Source organism: Cebus imitator, unplaced genomic scaffold (genome assembly GCF_001604975.1).
Source record: "Cebus imitator isolate Cc_AM_T3 unplaced genomic scaffold, Cebus_imitator-1.0 Scaffold325, whole genome shotgun sequence".
Classification (NCBI taxonomy): domain Eukaryota; kingdom Metazoa; phylum Chordata; class Mammalia; order Primates; family Cebidae; genus Cebus; species Cebus imitator.
In genome coordinates, this window is record NW_016107640.1 from 1615813 (window position 1) to 1631412 (window position 15600).

Here is a 15600-nt window from a genome sequence, read left to right on the forward strand (position 1 = left end):
TTTGGGTTATTTGAAATTTTTTAGTATCCTTTTCTAAATTATGTATTTTTTTTAAGTATTATCCCTTTGTATCTTTTTTTTTTTTTTTTTTTTTTTTTTTTTTTTTTTTTTTTTTTTTTTTTTTTTTTTTTTTTTTTTTTTTTTTTTTTTTTTTTTTAAACGGAGTCTCACTCTGTCCCCCAGGTTAGAGTGCAGTGGTGTGATCTTGGCTCACTGCAACCTCCCCCCCCCGGGTTCAAGCAATTCTCCTGCCTCAGCCTCCTGGGTAGCTGGGATTACAGGCATGTGCCACCATGCCCAGCTAATTTTTGTATTTTTAGTAGAGACAGGGTTTTACCATGTTGGTCAGGCTGGTCTTGAGCTTCTGACCTCATGATCCACCTGACTCGGCCTCCAAAAGTGCTGGGATTACAGGCACGAGCCACCACACTCGGCCTGTATCTTTTCTTTTTTTCTTAGTTGTTGCTCTAGGGATTCCAGTACACATACTTAACTTTTCACAGTCTATTTAGAATCAATATCTTACCATATCAAGTGGACTGTAGAAATCTTACCATCACGTAGGCCCCTTTGGCCGTCCTGCTTTATGTTGTAGTGATCTTATATATTAGATCTACATACATCAAAAACTCTACAATACGATATTATAATTTTAGTTTTCAACCATTAAACACATTTTAAAGAACTCAGTAAGAGAAGAATAGTCTGTTGTACTCAACCAGGTATTTACCAGTTCTGTTGTTTCTTCGTTCCTAATGTTCCAAGTCTCATTTTTTTTCCAAGTCTCGTTTTGATATAATTTCCCTTCTTTTTAGAGCAAGTTCATTGGCATTAAATTCTTTGTTTTCTTTCATTGAAAATGTCTTCATTTACCTTTATTCCTAAAGGCGTGTGTGTAGGATGAGGAATTCTAGATTGACAGTTCTTTTCTTTCACCACTTTAAAAATGTTTTGCTTTTTTTTTTTTAACTACTGTGGTTTCAGATAAGAAATCCACAGTCATTTGAATTACTGTTTCCCCATAAATAATGCATGATTTTTCTCTGATTGCTTTTAAGATTTTTTTTTTTTTTTATCTTTAGTTTTTCAGTTTGTGATGTGTCTGGGTATGGATTTCTTTGGGTTTAGCCTCTTTGGAATTTCCTGAGCTTCTTGAATCTGGCCATTCACCAAATCTGGTACATTGTCAGCCACTATTTTTTCAGATATTTTGTCTGTATCATACTCTCCGTCTTCTCTTTCTGGAACTTCCGTGAATCAGTTGTTAAAGACTTTTCATTATTGTCCCACAGGTCTCTAAAGTTCTGTTCCTTTTCTTAGTTCTTTTCTTCTGTGCTGTTCAGATCGGATGATCTCTATTAATCCTTTCAAGTTCACTGACTCTGCTCTGTCATCTCTTATTCTTTTATTTCTATTATTGTATTTTTCAATTCTAAAATTTCCATTTGGTTTTTCTTTGTATCTTCTGTTTCTTTTCTGAGACTTTATATCTTTTGATTCATGGCAAGAGAGTTTGGCTTTACTTTCTAGATGGTTTTTGTGATAACTTCTTTAAAGTCTTGATCAGATAATGTGAATATCTGGGTCATTGCAGTGTTGACTCCTATTAGTTGTTTTGTTTAATGTGAGTTGAGATCTTTCTGGTCCTTCATATGCCAATTTTGAATTGTATATTGAACATTTTAAAATACTGTATTATGCAGTCTTTATTTATTTTATTTTTTTGAGACTGAGTCTCGCTCTGTCGCCCAGGCTTGAGTGCAGTGGCATGATCTCCACCTCTGGGTTCCAGCGATTCTCATGCCTCCGCCTCCCAAGTAGCTGAGATTACAGGTACCCACTGCCACGCCCAGCTAATTTTTGTATTTTTAGTAGAGTCTGGGTTTCACCATGTTGGCCAGGCTGATCTCGAACTCCTGATCTCAACTGATCCACCCACCTCGGCCTCCCAAAGTGCTGGGATTACAGGTGTGAGCCACTGCGCCCAGCCAAGACTCTAAGCCTTTAAATCATATGGAGAATGTCGATATTTTCATCAGGTGAGCAACCCACTTGGGTCCAGGCTGCAAGTTATGACCGTCCTCTATGTTTTGTGGTTCTCATATCATTTCCATGTGTAAGGGTTTTGAGGTGCTCCTTGGGTCTGTTTCATATGTGTGAGAAACAGTGGCCAGCCTGGAACTTGGGTAACGGTATGTTTCATAGTTCAGTCCTGAAAGTCTGTGTATGCTGTTTACGGTCAGATTCATGCATGGGTTCAGGAATAAACCCAGGAGTTAATAAAGAACTTTAACAAACTGCTTTACTCAACTTTCCCAGGCTCCTCCCTTTCTGCAGCATTCCTATTACTTTCTGCCCGCTTTTTGGTGCTTCAGCTAGAAAACTGGAGCTTTCCCTAACTTGCTCTGCAGTGTACTTACTACAGATGTCCCCATCTGGGGCCCAGAGTGAGGGCAAAGAGAGAACCTCGAACCACAGCTCCTCCAGTTGGAAAGGAAGTGTCCCTTCTCTTCGAGTTTTAGGTTCCTCCTGGCCTTCTTTGCCAACACTGTCGACATGGGATTGTTTGGAACTTGAGCGTGAGAGAATAGAGAAAAATGGGAGGGAAAAAGGACATTTCTCCTGTCTCTCTGAGCATTAGGAGGCCCCTTTTCAGTTCCATGAGCCAGAACCAGAGGGCTCCCCCTGGAGGTCTTTGTTGGCATTGATGCTTACTTCTGAGTTTCAAACTGGTGAGATGAGGCCAGTGACTAGCAGAGGGGAAGACTGATAATCAATCTCACCTTTGATTTTGAAGTACTTCAAATTCTCGTCATCTTCCCCAATACACCAGATACCGTTTGCTTTTCCAAGTCCTCAAATAAGCTGCCCAATGCATTCTGTCCAGGCTTTATAGCTGCATTCAGTGGGACAGCCTAGATGGAGTGTGCTTACTCCATCTCACCAGGAACTGAAACCCCACCGCACATCTTTGAGTGGGAGAATTAACATGCTGAAAATTCAGATTTTAGAAAGGACTGCACCCAGATTTGAATAGGATGAATTAGAAGAGCTAAGATGGGAAGCCCATTAGAAACCTGTAATAAAAACTAAAAGTAATAAGAACTCAAACTAGTGGGACAAAAGTAACAATGCAAAAATGGAGGATAGTGAGAACCAGTGCAAGAGATGTTTTCTCACACCCACTATCCTGTGGAATACATTAATTCAGCGTCACTGTCCAAATGTTACAACCAGAAAGAAGACCTACATGGGGCACTGGTAATCCTTACGGTCAGAGCTGGGGCTGACTGACTTTATTTTGAGACAGTCTCAGTCTGTCACCCAGGCTGAAGTACAGTGGCACAATCTCAGCTCACTGCAACCTCTGCTTCCCAGGTTCAAGTGATTCTCTTGCCTCGGCCTCCACTGGGATTATAGGTGTATGCCACAACGCCCAGCTAATGTTTTGTATTTTTAGTGGAGACAGGGTTTTGCCATATTGGCCAGGCTGGTCTTAAACTCCTGACCTCAAGTGATCTGCCTGCCTTGGCCTCCCAAAGTGCTGAGATTGCAGGTGTGAGCCACCATGCCTGGCCCAGAGCTGGAACGGACTTTAAAGATCACTTTATTCAACACTCAATTTTTTTTTAGCAGTTTCATTGGTATGTAATTTATATACTATACAGTTTACCTGTTTAAAACACATAGTTCAGGCAGGGCACTGTGGCTCACACCTGTAATCCCAGCACTTTGGGAGGCTGAGATCACTTGAGGACGGGAGTTGACCAGCCTGGCTGACATTGTGAAACCCTGCCTTTACTGAAAATACAAAAATGATCCAGGCGTAGCGGCAGGTGCTTGTAATCCTAGCTACTCAGGAGGCTAAGGCAGGAGAATCGCTTGAACCTGAGAGGTGGAGACTGCAGTGAGCCATGATCGGGCCACTGCCCTCCCACCTGGGTGACAGAGGGAGACTCAGTCTCAAAAATAACAAAGTGTATAGTTCAACTGGTTTCGATATATTTACATAGTTGTGCAATTATCACCATAATGTAATTTTAGGACTTTTTCATCCCTCCAGAACAAAACCTTACAGCAATTAACAGCCACCCTCATCCCCCACCCCAACTCCCTACACCGCCCAACCTAGGAACCACTATTGTGTTTTCTTTCTCTACCGATTTTGCTTTGGACATTTAAAAATAAATGGAATCATAAAATGTTATCTTTTGTGGATGGCTTCTTTCACTTACATAATGTTTGGAAGGTTCATCTATGTAGCAGATAGCAGCACATCATTCCTTTTTTATTGCTGAATAATATTCCATTGTATGGATAATGCCACAGTTTGTTCATTCATTCATCAGGTGATGGATATTTTGGGTTGTGACAGAAATAAGAATAAAAACTGCAGTTGACTGAAAGAAAGCTTTCACTGATTGGAAGATTTCTGCCGGTTCAGGAAGAGGAAACCAATTTTTTATACATACGGAAGTCTTCTCTTCAAATATTAGTTTCTTTCATTTAATTGATTTTCCAAATTCTGTTTCATAAGTGATTACAATCACTGTTCTTTGCTCAGATTTTCCCCAATGTCTATAGCTGTTCCAGCCCCTCAGCCTAGACCACCATGAGTCTGTGCACTATGGATTAGGAGAGCTGACCATCAGTCCAACCCCCTCACTTTACACATGAGAAACTCACCGAACTCTGGTGCCCCCTCGGGACACAAAGGGGGACCTGGCACGCTTCCCTAAAGTGTTCCCTGTTTTTCTGCCTTTCCCTCCAGGTGCAATATCAGCTACTTAGAAGAATGGCTTAAAGATAAGAATTTGCAGAACAGCTTAGCAAAGGAAACTTTGGAGCCCCTCTCTCAGGCAGCCTGGTTGCTTCAGGTCAAGAAGACCACAGACAGCGATGCCAAAGAGATCTACGAATGCTGCACCTCACTGTCTGCTGTGCAGGTGACCAGGCTTGCTTAGTGTCTCCCTGGCTCTTCCCTGACACATCAGTGCAGTGGGCATTACCTTTCTTGGCTTAGCCAGCTGTGAGCACCCTGATTCTGCCTGTTCTCTCAGGAGCATACCTATCACCCACGGCCCACCCTTTTATCTAATATTTGTTAAATACTAACTCTAGGTCTTAAAAACACAGAAATGGGCTGGGCAAGGTGGCTCACAGCTATAATCCCAGCACTTTGAGAGGCCGAAGTGCAAGAATTGCTTGAGCCTAGGAGTTTGAGACCAGTCTGCGCAACTAGCAAGACGCCGTCTCTACCAAAACAAACAAAAAAAATGCTGGGTATGATACCACACACACCTTTGGTCCCAGCTACTTGGGAGGCCGAGCCAGGAGGATCGCATGAATCCAGGGGTTCGAGGCTGCAGTGAGCCGTGATCATGGCACTGCACCCCAGCCTGGGCAATAAAGGGAGACCCTATCTCAAAAAAAAAAAAAATCACATACACACATACAGACAAATGTCTGTGATGCATTCCCTGCCCACTAAACTCACAAATGTGTATGTGGAGGGGTGGGCACATGGGAGGTGGGGAAGCTTAAAGAAGCCCCTCTTACAATATGACTGTCTGATTTGCCTTTACTCCCTGTGGCACTTTTTCCCCCTTGTTGTCTTTTCTTTAAAATAGGTAACACAGGATTCCTGGGCCAAATTATAGGCTAAAAGAACCACCTGTGCTTCCCAATGGTTCCCAATGACCAGAACCATTATTTTATGAACAGAGTTATTATTTTGCATGGTCTGACACAATGTTGTGTAATGTTTGCAGATCATAAAGATCCTTAATTCATACACACCTATAGATGACTTTGAGAAGAGGGTGACTCCATCCTTTGTTCGCAAAGTACAGGTGAGATTCTTAAGGCTGTGCCTCTTAATTTTACCTCCTAACTATCGTATAAGATGTTGGTATTTAATTAACATTATAGAAATCCAGGATTTGCAAGGACTGTTCAAAAATAATAAAATAAAAATAGAAATCCAGGATTAAAATACATTTACCCACCTATACACATGAAAGACACCCATCTCAAAGTAAGCAGGAAATTTTCCTGTGAACATTTTCAGAATCCACCGTAGTCCGAGTGGGAAGGGAATAAAAACACCAAAATCATGACTCCCTTGCTGTATTCCTTCAACGTGTCTTATTTCTTATTGATCTTTGAATACTGTGAAAATGGGCAGAGGCTGAATGGAAACAGAGATTATTTTTCTTTTAAAATCATTTGCATAACCATTTTTTCTTATATAATTCCTAAAGTTTCTCCCCTAATGAACTCAAGGGCAGCAGTTCTCCAAGTCTGTCTCAAGAATCCCTGGAAGTCCTTGAGACATTTTCAGGAAGGTCTGAAAACTTCAGTTTTCTAAATACAGACCTGTGGATTTTCTTCATGTACTTCAACCAAAATAACATATCACAACATATTGAATGCAAAGCAGATATATAATATATGATATGTATATAATATGGCATATATTAAAATATGGCATATATAATATATGGTTATATATTTGATAATAGAATCATATATTAAGTCAGACATTAAAGAGATTTGCAAAAATAGAAAATGCCACTTCTCACTAAATTGTCTTTGTTTTGGAAACTTATGTTTAACATGTATTCAGCTTATTTTAATGAATTAATAAATCAATTACTAATATGGCAGATACCAATAGTCATACTCATATACACAAAAGCTTTTGGGACCTTGGTAATTTTTTAGTATAAAGCGGTCCTGAGACCAAAAAGGTTGCAAACCTATGAATGAAGAAGAAGGGATTCAATAAAAATGGAATACTTCAAATCTACTCATGTTTGAGCTTAGAATTATGCCATGAGAACAGATTTGAATAGAAAACAGATTTATCGTCAGCTCATCCCATGGGAAATGAACTTCTGAAGTGAAACAGAGCAAGTTAATTGTTCATGGAGCTGATCTGCAAGCCCTGGCTAGCCTTTGGAATTGTGCCATTGTTAAAAAGCTCTGATGTATGTCATTTCACGTGATTGTGCAAGGAGTTCTTCACTAGAGATAGTTGTGTTTTGCCTTGACTTTCAGGTAGCAGTAAAGCAGAACATGTTCATTTGTCCTCTGATTCTAATTTCAGGCTCTCCTAAGCAGCCGGGAGGATTCATCACAGCTGATGTTGGATACCAAATATCTCTTTCAAGTCACATTTCCCTTTACCCCCTCTCCACATGCTCTCGAAATGATTCAAATCCCTAGCAGTTTCAAGCTCGGCTTTCTGAATAGGTTATAGCAGGAGAAAAAGTCAGTGCACTAGCTGGGCACAATGGCTCACACCTGCAATCCCAGCACTTTGGGAGACTGAGGTGGGTGGATCACAAGGTCAGGAGTTCAAGACCAGCCTGGCCAAGGTGGTGAAACCCCAGTTCTACTAAAAACTACATAAATTTGCCAGGCATGGTGGCAGTCACCTGTAATCCCAGCTACTCGGGATGCTGAGGCAAGAGAATCGCTTGAACCCAGGCGGCAGAGTTTGCAGTGAGCTGAGATTGTGTCACTGCACTCCAGCATGGGCCACAGAGTGAGACTCTGCCTCAAAAAAAAAGTCAGTGCACTTTTTCCTCAAAAGCTAAGTGAAGGTTCAGTATGAGGGATGTGGTTTATTAATTGGCAGTGGAAATTGGAATGTGATTTAAGGAAGAAAATAAACTTTTCCCAAATGGACCATGTCATTTCTCACTCACAGTGACAGTGCTGCTGCTGTAATTTTGTAAGAATTCACACACACAGCTATAGTTAGAAAAGCCATGTCTCACTCTCGAATCTCAGCTGGTTTTTACTGAAATTCCTGGAGGGCTCATGTTTTCTTCCACATGCCTCTTGATCTGTTCTGTCTTGTGGCAGCGCCCTTACCAAGCAGGAGTGAGATCTGGGAACACAGTGGCTTCCAAGTTTTCTGAGGTTCATGTGGAGCCTGGGTACATTTACAGAGTCACAAGTGGATTGCAGGACTCAGTCTTCCAGGAAATAATCCCATTTGGCCACCATGGCCTGCCAAAAGCTCTCTTGCCCCATGCCTGCTGGGGTTGCGAAGGTTTTCATGAACTCTTTTTACTGAAAATGCCCTGCATTTTAAAATGTTTATTTTAGACCCTTCTAATTTTTAAGAGAATGTTCAATCTGAGATGAATCACAGGAAGTATTTTTATGTATATGTCTATTTAAAAGTAATATATTATTAAAGCTTAATTGCCATGTCATTTATTCTTCTCTGAAAGAACTTTTCTTCAAATCTTACCTGCCAATATATTCATCATAATTTTTTATTGTTTAATACCTTTCATACAATAACTTTTTTAAAAAAACTAAGTTTAGAAATGCAACCTAAATTATTTTCTCTCTCTAATCAGCATTTCAATGTATTTATTTTTAAATATTCTCATAAAAGTAACTAAAAAATTATGTCAGAACCTGCTTTTGAGAAATCTGTGTTTCCCAAGTTTTATGGGAACTGGCTGGCTATTCCTTGTCCCGGCACACCTTCTCATTCCTCCCTTTCAGAGCCCAGAACCTCATTTGATCAGCACTCCTAGTCTCTGACCCGCAGATCCAGTACTGTTCTGTTACCACCCAAGAATCCCAACAGTCACAGGTGATAGCTGTGATTCTATAATACAGACTTGTGCCTTAGGAGTAGGAATAATACATGATTATGAAGCAGTATCACCCTGCTAATATGTAATAATGTCTTTTCATATTATAAGTGATTTCGTTTAGCTCATTTCAATACATTGTGCATGAAAAAATGAAAAGTAGAACTTTGTAATACTTTAATCAATAAAATTAATTACCAAATGAATTGGGTCAGATTCTTTCATTGTGAGATGATGTGTCTTTTAAGTGCACAAGTTTTATGCCTTTCTTTAGGGTTATGCTGAAAGATGCTAGAATCTTTATAGATTTGTAATATTTAAAGTATATTAGAATGTTTAGAGAGGAAGTAAACGTCATAAGTGCTGGCTCAGGCTGTGTCTCCAGGGGGCTTCCACACTGTCAGAATGAGGGGCTACTTGGCAGAGAATTGGCTGGGTTTCTGATCCTGAGCTGTGGCCTCCATGCCCTTTCTAGACCTTCCCCACACCGTGAGAAGCCATCACTATTGATTTTTGGCTTCCGTAACTCAGGATTCATACCTGTTTCATAGCACTTAACCCTGGGCTGGAAGCCAGAATTGTCTCCCATTTCCTCTGTTGGCCTGTGAGGCCCAGAGGGCAGGTAACACATCCACATCCCTGCCTTCATCCTGCTGCTGATGAGGTGGAAGAGAACTGAGGAAGCAAAGTCCTGTTGGAGGACGCTGTGTGTGTGGTGGGGAGTCGAGCATGGGAAAAAGTAGGTCATGGTGGGGACAAGGAGACCTGTGGAGACTGAGGAGTTTATGTATGGAAAAACAGGAAGAGGCAGGCACTCACCTCACAGTCCTGATCAGTTCTACAAAGCTGTCAGTGACAAGGAGATCAAAATAGAGAAATGTTAAGAACATGCAACCCAGGTGACTGTGAGGGTTGCTCAGTGAGGGCGCAGACACAGAGGTCAAACCTGCCAAGTTCTCCCTCCACAGCAGGGCTGGGTGGAAGGTTCCAGGGAGTGAGGGATGCAGATGGCAGCACGCACCCAGGAGGGAGCATGGAAGTGAAGTGGAGGAAGGAAGCAGGCTGAGAAGATAAGGAGATTAGCCGGTGGGCAAGCGAGGTGCTTCACCTCAGTTTGCTAGTCCTCACCTCTCACTGTCTGCCCTGCGGCTCCCAGTGCTGACTTCAGAAGGTATGTGCACGCTGATCTTCTGGTTAAAATACTCCAGCTTTTGAAATGCTCAGAAAAGCATCCAGATGAGTCCAGGCCACAGTGTTAGCAGGTCTTTCTGTGTGGTGGGAGCATGGGTGAGGGGTTTTGTTGTTGTTAATCTGTTGAATCTAACTCATACAATACACATGAATTTATTTTGAAATAGTAAAGGGTTTTTAACATTAATATTGGCATCAGGAAAGAAATTAAGCATGCTTAAAATTGCTAAGTCAGTTTTAAAATTTGATACAGATGACACATGACAACGAAAGCCTGTGAGTACAGCGTATGGGGTTAGAAAGAGGTTTTTGTAGTTTTAAGTCTGAGATACGTCCACGTTGTTGTGTGTATCAGTTTGTTCTTTATTATTCTATGTCCATTTCACAGTTTAGTCTACAACTAGTGAACATTTGGGTCTTTCTAGTTTAGGCCTTCTGTGAATAAAGCTGCTATGAGCTTTATGGGTTGTTTTGTTTTTAGGAAATAAGCATTATTTTCTGCGGTGTACGTATGCAGGAGTAGAATTGCTTGGTCACAGAATATATGCATTTCACTTCAGTAGGTCCTGTTGACCAGTTTTCTACATTGGTTGTACCGACTTCTACTCCCACCAGCAGAGAAAGGCAGTTCCAGGCTCTGCATCCTTGCCTACACTTCGCGTTGTCAGGCTTTGTAAGTTTTCTGATGAATAAGTAGTTGTATCTCGTTGTAGTTTGTATTTCTTTGATGACTAATGATAATGAGCAACTTTTATATGTTTATTGACCATGTAAGTATCCTCATTTGTGAAGTGGCTGTGCAAGCCTTTTGTCCATTTAAAAAATATTTGTTGAGATATGATGTCCACACATTTAGTTTCACGTTTTAAAAGCCATCATTTAAAAACATATATTTCAGTGGTTTTTTAGTTTATTTACAAGAATTTGCATCCATTGCCACTAATTCCAGAGTATTTTCATCACCCCAAAAAAGAATTCTCATAGCCATTAAGCAGTCGCTCCCATCCCAATTCCCTCCTTCCTCCTTATTCCCTCTTCCCTCCACCTTGCAACTATTCATCTGCTTCCTGTCTCTCTGGATTTGCTGATCCTTTACACTTCACATCAGTGAAATTATATAATACATGGCGTTTTTGTGTCTGGCTTCTTTCATGGGATAGTGGGATAGTATTTTTCAGGTTTGATCATGTTGTAGCGTGTGTCCGAATTTCATTCTTTTTTATTGCTGAATAGCAGTCTACTGGAGGATAGACATTTTGTTTATTCATTTGTCAGTTGGTGGACACTTGAGTTGCTTTCACCTTTGGCTAATAATGCTGCCATGAATATTTGTAGGTACATTTTTTTATGTGAACATACATTTTCTTTTTCTCGTTCCTTTTTTTTTTTTGAGACCGAGTCTCACTGTGTTGCCCAGGCTGGAGCACAGTGGCACAATCTTGGCTCGCTGCAACCTCCGCCCCCGCAAGTTCAAGCGATTCTCATGTCTCAGCCTCCCAAGCAGCTGAAGTTACAGGTGCCTGCTACCACATCCAGCTAATTTTTTTATAGTAGAGATAGGGTTTCACCATGTTGCCCAGGCTGGTCTAAACTCCTGGTCTCAGGTGATCCACCCACCTTGGCCTCTCAAAGTACTGGGATTACAGGTGTAAGCCACCACACCCAGCCAGTGAACATATATTTTCAATTATCCTGGGTATATATCTAGAAGTAGGATTGTGGGGTCATATGGTAACAGCTATATATTAAACGTTTTGAATAACTGCCGAACCATTTCCCACAGCTGTACCATTGGAAAATGACTACCCCATTTTACCTTCCCACCAGCAATGTGTATGAAGGTCCTTTTGTCCATTTTTAATTGAGTTAATGAAGCATTATTTTCAAAGTAAAAACTGGATATGCCCTATGTATCCAAACAGAGGAAGTTGGTTTAATAAATTATGACACTCCATAGTATAGAATAATGCTGAACCTATTACCAAAAAAGGTAGATCTATAAGTATTAACAGAATAAGCCAGATGAAGAAAGCAAGTCACCCTATTTGCGTGACTACCAAAGCTGTATCTTTGTGTTTGTGCCAGAAAAGTCTGGAAGAAGAAGCAGCAAACTAAATAAGGGCAGTGAAAATGCAGCGCATGTGATGGGGGTTCAAGTTTCGCTTTCTCATCTTTGATATTGGTTCTTTTTAAATATGTATTTCTGTGGGAATTTTTAAGCCATATATTTAGGCAAAACAGATATCAAAGAAAGTCTGCTTGGCATAAGGTTATTAGGGGAAGGTTTGAGAAGTTCTATGAACTCCTACTGCAGAGCAACTTCATGTCAAATCTTGTTAAATGGGGCATTTTGGTCTTTCTTACCAAAATGCTCATCGAAACACTGGCTCTAGCTGTGAAAAATTTCCTCATCATAAAAAGGATTATTGACAGTAAGTACGACAGAATGTACTAAAATTAAATTTAGCTCGTGATATAAATACTAAGTGAAAAGCATCAAGATATAGAAACGTAATCAGTATAATGGACGGTATGACGTCAGTGATCTCAAATCTATTCTTGCATACACCAAAATGTAAAAAGAAGTTTCTCTGAGTGGTGGGATTATAGGTGATTATTTCTTCCTTGTACCTTCCACCCCCCCGCAAACTTTCTACAATGCACATGTATGACATTTACAGTTTAAAAATCTTTAAATTTAGTTTGTAGCTTGCCCATGTTTAACCAGTCAGGTCTAAAATGCTAGCTATGTGATATGACTTAAGGCCCATATGACTCAAAAATCGGAGTCTCCATTAAAAAAATGGTGTTTTCCAGGAATATGCAATGACATGAAGATGAAAATGCTATTATGTAAGTTAAAATAACATGTGGCATACAATTCCAATTTTTTAAAAATTGCACACATATATCCCTCTAAAGACACTAGAAGAAAACAACATGCCAGCAGGTCAGTTATTTGTTGGTGTAGGGCATTTGGGCGATTACTTTCACCTCTTCTTGTCCTTCTGTTTCCAGTTGTTTATTTATTTTTATTATTATTATTATTCTTGAGATGGAGTCTCACTGTGTCACCCAGGCTGCAGTACAGTTGCGTGATCTCTGCTCACCGCAACCTCTGCCTCCGGGGTTCAAGTGATTCTTCTGCCTCAGACTCCCGAGTAGCTGGGATTACAGGTTTGTGCCACAACGCCGGGCTAATTTTTATATTTTTAGTAGAGATGGCGTTTCACCATGTTGGTCAGGCTGGTCTCAAACTCCTGGCCTCAAGTGATCCACCCACCTCGGCCTCCCAAAGTGCTGGGATTATAGGTGTGAGCCACCACGCTCAGCCCTCTGTTTCCAGTTATTTATAATGAATCATGTAAGTATCTTTTATAATTTGAAAAAATTCAAAATGTAATTTGAGAAGAAAAACATTGCCTCTCTCTAGATACGGAACATCGGCCCTCTTTTCTACTTGTCTTTCTCTCCCGTGCCTCCCAGCCATCCTTCCATTCCTCCTCCACTTGGTGCCGTGGCTTCCTCTCGCCCTCTGTTCCTGTAGCTGCTCTTCAGTCGAGCTCATTTCCTCTTCTCCAGAACACAGCAATCTCTTAACCTGGTTTGTTTTTCTGCCGTCCCTTCTCTCTCTCTGACCTACTTCTGGAAGCACAAATGCTGGAATAATCCACATGGATGACGCAGCTCCCTTGCTTAACAGCTCGTGGCTCACCGTCCTAATGCAATTACTGGGAGTGCTCAGCCCGACCTTGCTGCTGGCTGCCTTTACAGGGCTGCGGAATGGGGTGCAACAGCCACCAAGCCCCACGGTGGGCCAGGCTCTTCAGGGCGGGCCCTTTCTCGTTAACTCACCTTTTGTGACAAAACCATGCAGCTTGACCGTGCTAGCTTGAAAGGAGTGTTACAGACTCAGCTCTGCTGCTGACCTTGAACTTGCTTAATCTGCCTGCTTTTCCTCAGCTGCAACACAGATGTCCTGCCTCCCTCCCAGGGTAGTTTTGAGAGGCAAGGGCTGGACACTGTGGCAGTTGGTAGCTGGTTTTCTTGTGAGCTGTTGACTCAAAGGGGTGCCCTGTATGCCTTTTGTTGCCTAGAGGTCTCTGGAACTGTGTTGGCCGCCCCTTTACTGTAGGAGCTCAGCCCAACTCATGAGCTCCCCATTCTCTCTCCAGCCCCAGGGTGGGCTCCACATGGCAGATGTTCCTTATCCGAAATGTCCCCACTGTCACCTCCCCATAAATATATCCCTCTCAAATTTGACTCTTGAAATATTCAGACCAGGCCGGGTGTGGTGGCTCACACCTGTAATCCCAGCACTTTGGGAGGTCAAGGCGGGTGGATCATGAGGGCAGGAGTTCAAGACAAGCCTGGCCAACATGGTGAAACCCCGTCTCTACTAAAAATGCAAAAAATTAGTGGGCATGGTGGTGGGTGCCTGTAATCCCAGCTACTCGGGAGGCTGAGGCACAGAACTGCTTGAACCTGGGAGGTGGAGGTTGTAATGAGCTGAGATAGGGCCACTGCACTCCAGCCTGGGGGACAGAGTGAGACTCCATCTCAGAAAAAACAGTAACGGTGGGGGGCTTCCCCATAAGGCTTTAGCTGGGCGCAGTGGCTCATACCTGTAATCCCAACACTTTGGGAGGCTGAGGTGGGCAGATCATAAGGTCAGGAGTTCTAGACCAGCCTGGTCAACATGGTGAAAACCTGTCTCTACTAAAAATACAAAAATTAGCCGGGTGTGGTGGTGCACACCTGTAGTCCCAGCTACTTGGGAGACTAGGGTGGGAGAATCACTTGAACCCAGGAGGAAGAGGTTGTAGTGAGCCGAAACCACACCATTGCGCTCCAGCCTGGGTGACAGAGTGAGATTCCATCTCCAAAAAAAAACAAAAGGAATATTCACACCAGTGCCCCCAAATATCTTTATGTTCAGGGGGTCATTTCTTTGAATCTTGACGAAGCTCACTCTTTGGAACACCTACCAAATTGACAAAGCCATACCAGCTGCTCCCTTCCCTATTAACTCATTAACTGCTTTGTCCTTATCGCAACAATGGCAACCAGAACCCCTTGGTCTCCCAAAGAAATATAGGTCACAGCACTGACACCTCCCTTTCCTGGACCCCACACACCAAGTCCAGTTCCTTCTCCTTCTCTTTCCTAAGCATGGTCCAAGTCCATCCACTACATTGCTTTGTGGACCTAAAAGGAAGAAGTTGTAGCACAAAACAAGATTTAAGGAGTTTACTTGAGCCAAAGTGAGGACAGATGCCTGAATGGCTCACACCCAAGTAACCTTGGACATGATCTCTGGCCTTTGTTACAAGCCATTTTTTAAAGGCAAAAAAGGGGGACAGAGAGTGGGCTGATACGAGGTTGTCAGGAATTCTCATTGGTTTACAGAAATAACATAGATTAGTGATTGGCTATACATTTACTATAGGGTGTGGGTTATAGTGTTCAGTGTGGCATTATTAGGTTATTTTTAGCTACTTGTGCCAATAGCAAGCAGTTTGAAGAGATGAGGCCAGGTGTGGTAGTTCACAGCTGTAATCCCAGCACTTTGGGAGGGCTGAGGTGGGCGGATCACTTGAGGTCAGGAGTTCGAGACCAGCCTAGCAAACATGACAAAACCCTGTCTCTACTGAAAGTTAGGTTGGCATAGTGGTGCATGCCTGTAATCCCAACTACTTGGGAGGCCAAGGCAGGAAAATCGCTTAAACCCAGGAGACGGAGGTTGCAGTGAGCCGAGGGTTTTGCCATGTTTGCTAGGCCACTG

The 15600-nt window shown here is 42.0% G+C and overlaps 2 protein-coding genes across 5 annotated transcripts in view; both read left to right on the plus strand.

Annotated features, from left to right (window-relative positions):
• The window catches only part of MYO5C (myosin VC), a 105232-nt gene extending 97864 nt beyond the window's left edge, over positions 1–7368 (plus strand). For all 4 annotated transcript variants that reach the window (XM_017504615.2, XM_037729956.1, XM_037729955.1 and 1 more), the window contains 3 exons: positions 4772–4946; positions 5772–5852; positions 7112–7368. In XM_017504615.2, coding sequence (XP_017360104.1) covers positions 4772–4946; positions 5772–5852; positions 7112–7264 — 409 coding nt within the window. In that variant the 3' untranslated portion in view covers positions 7265–7368. The remainder of the gene's footprint in view (positions 1–4771; positions 4947–5771; positions 5853–7111) is intronic.
• Positions 7369–9692: 2324 nt separating this feature from the next.
• Positions 9693–15600, plus strand: part of GNB5 (G protein subunit beta 5) — a 66376-nt gene continuing 60468 nt past the window's right edge. Inside the window, exon 1 of the mRNA XM_037729958.1 lies at positions 9693–9795. The gene's annotated coding sequence lies outside the window, so the exon portion shown is untranslated. The remainder of the gene's footprint in view (positions 9796–15600) is intronic.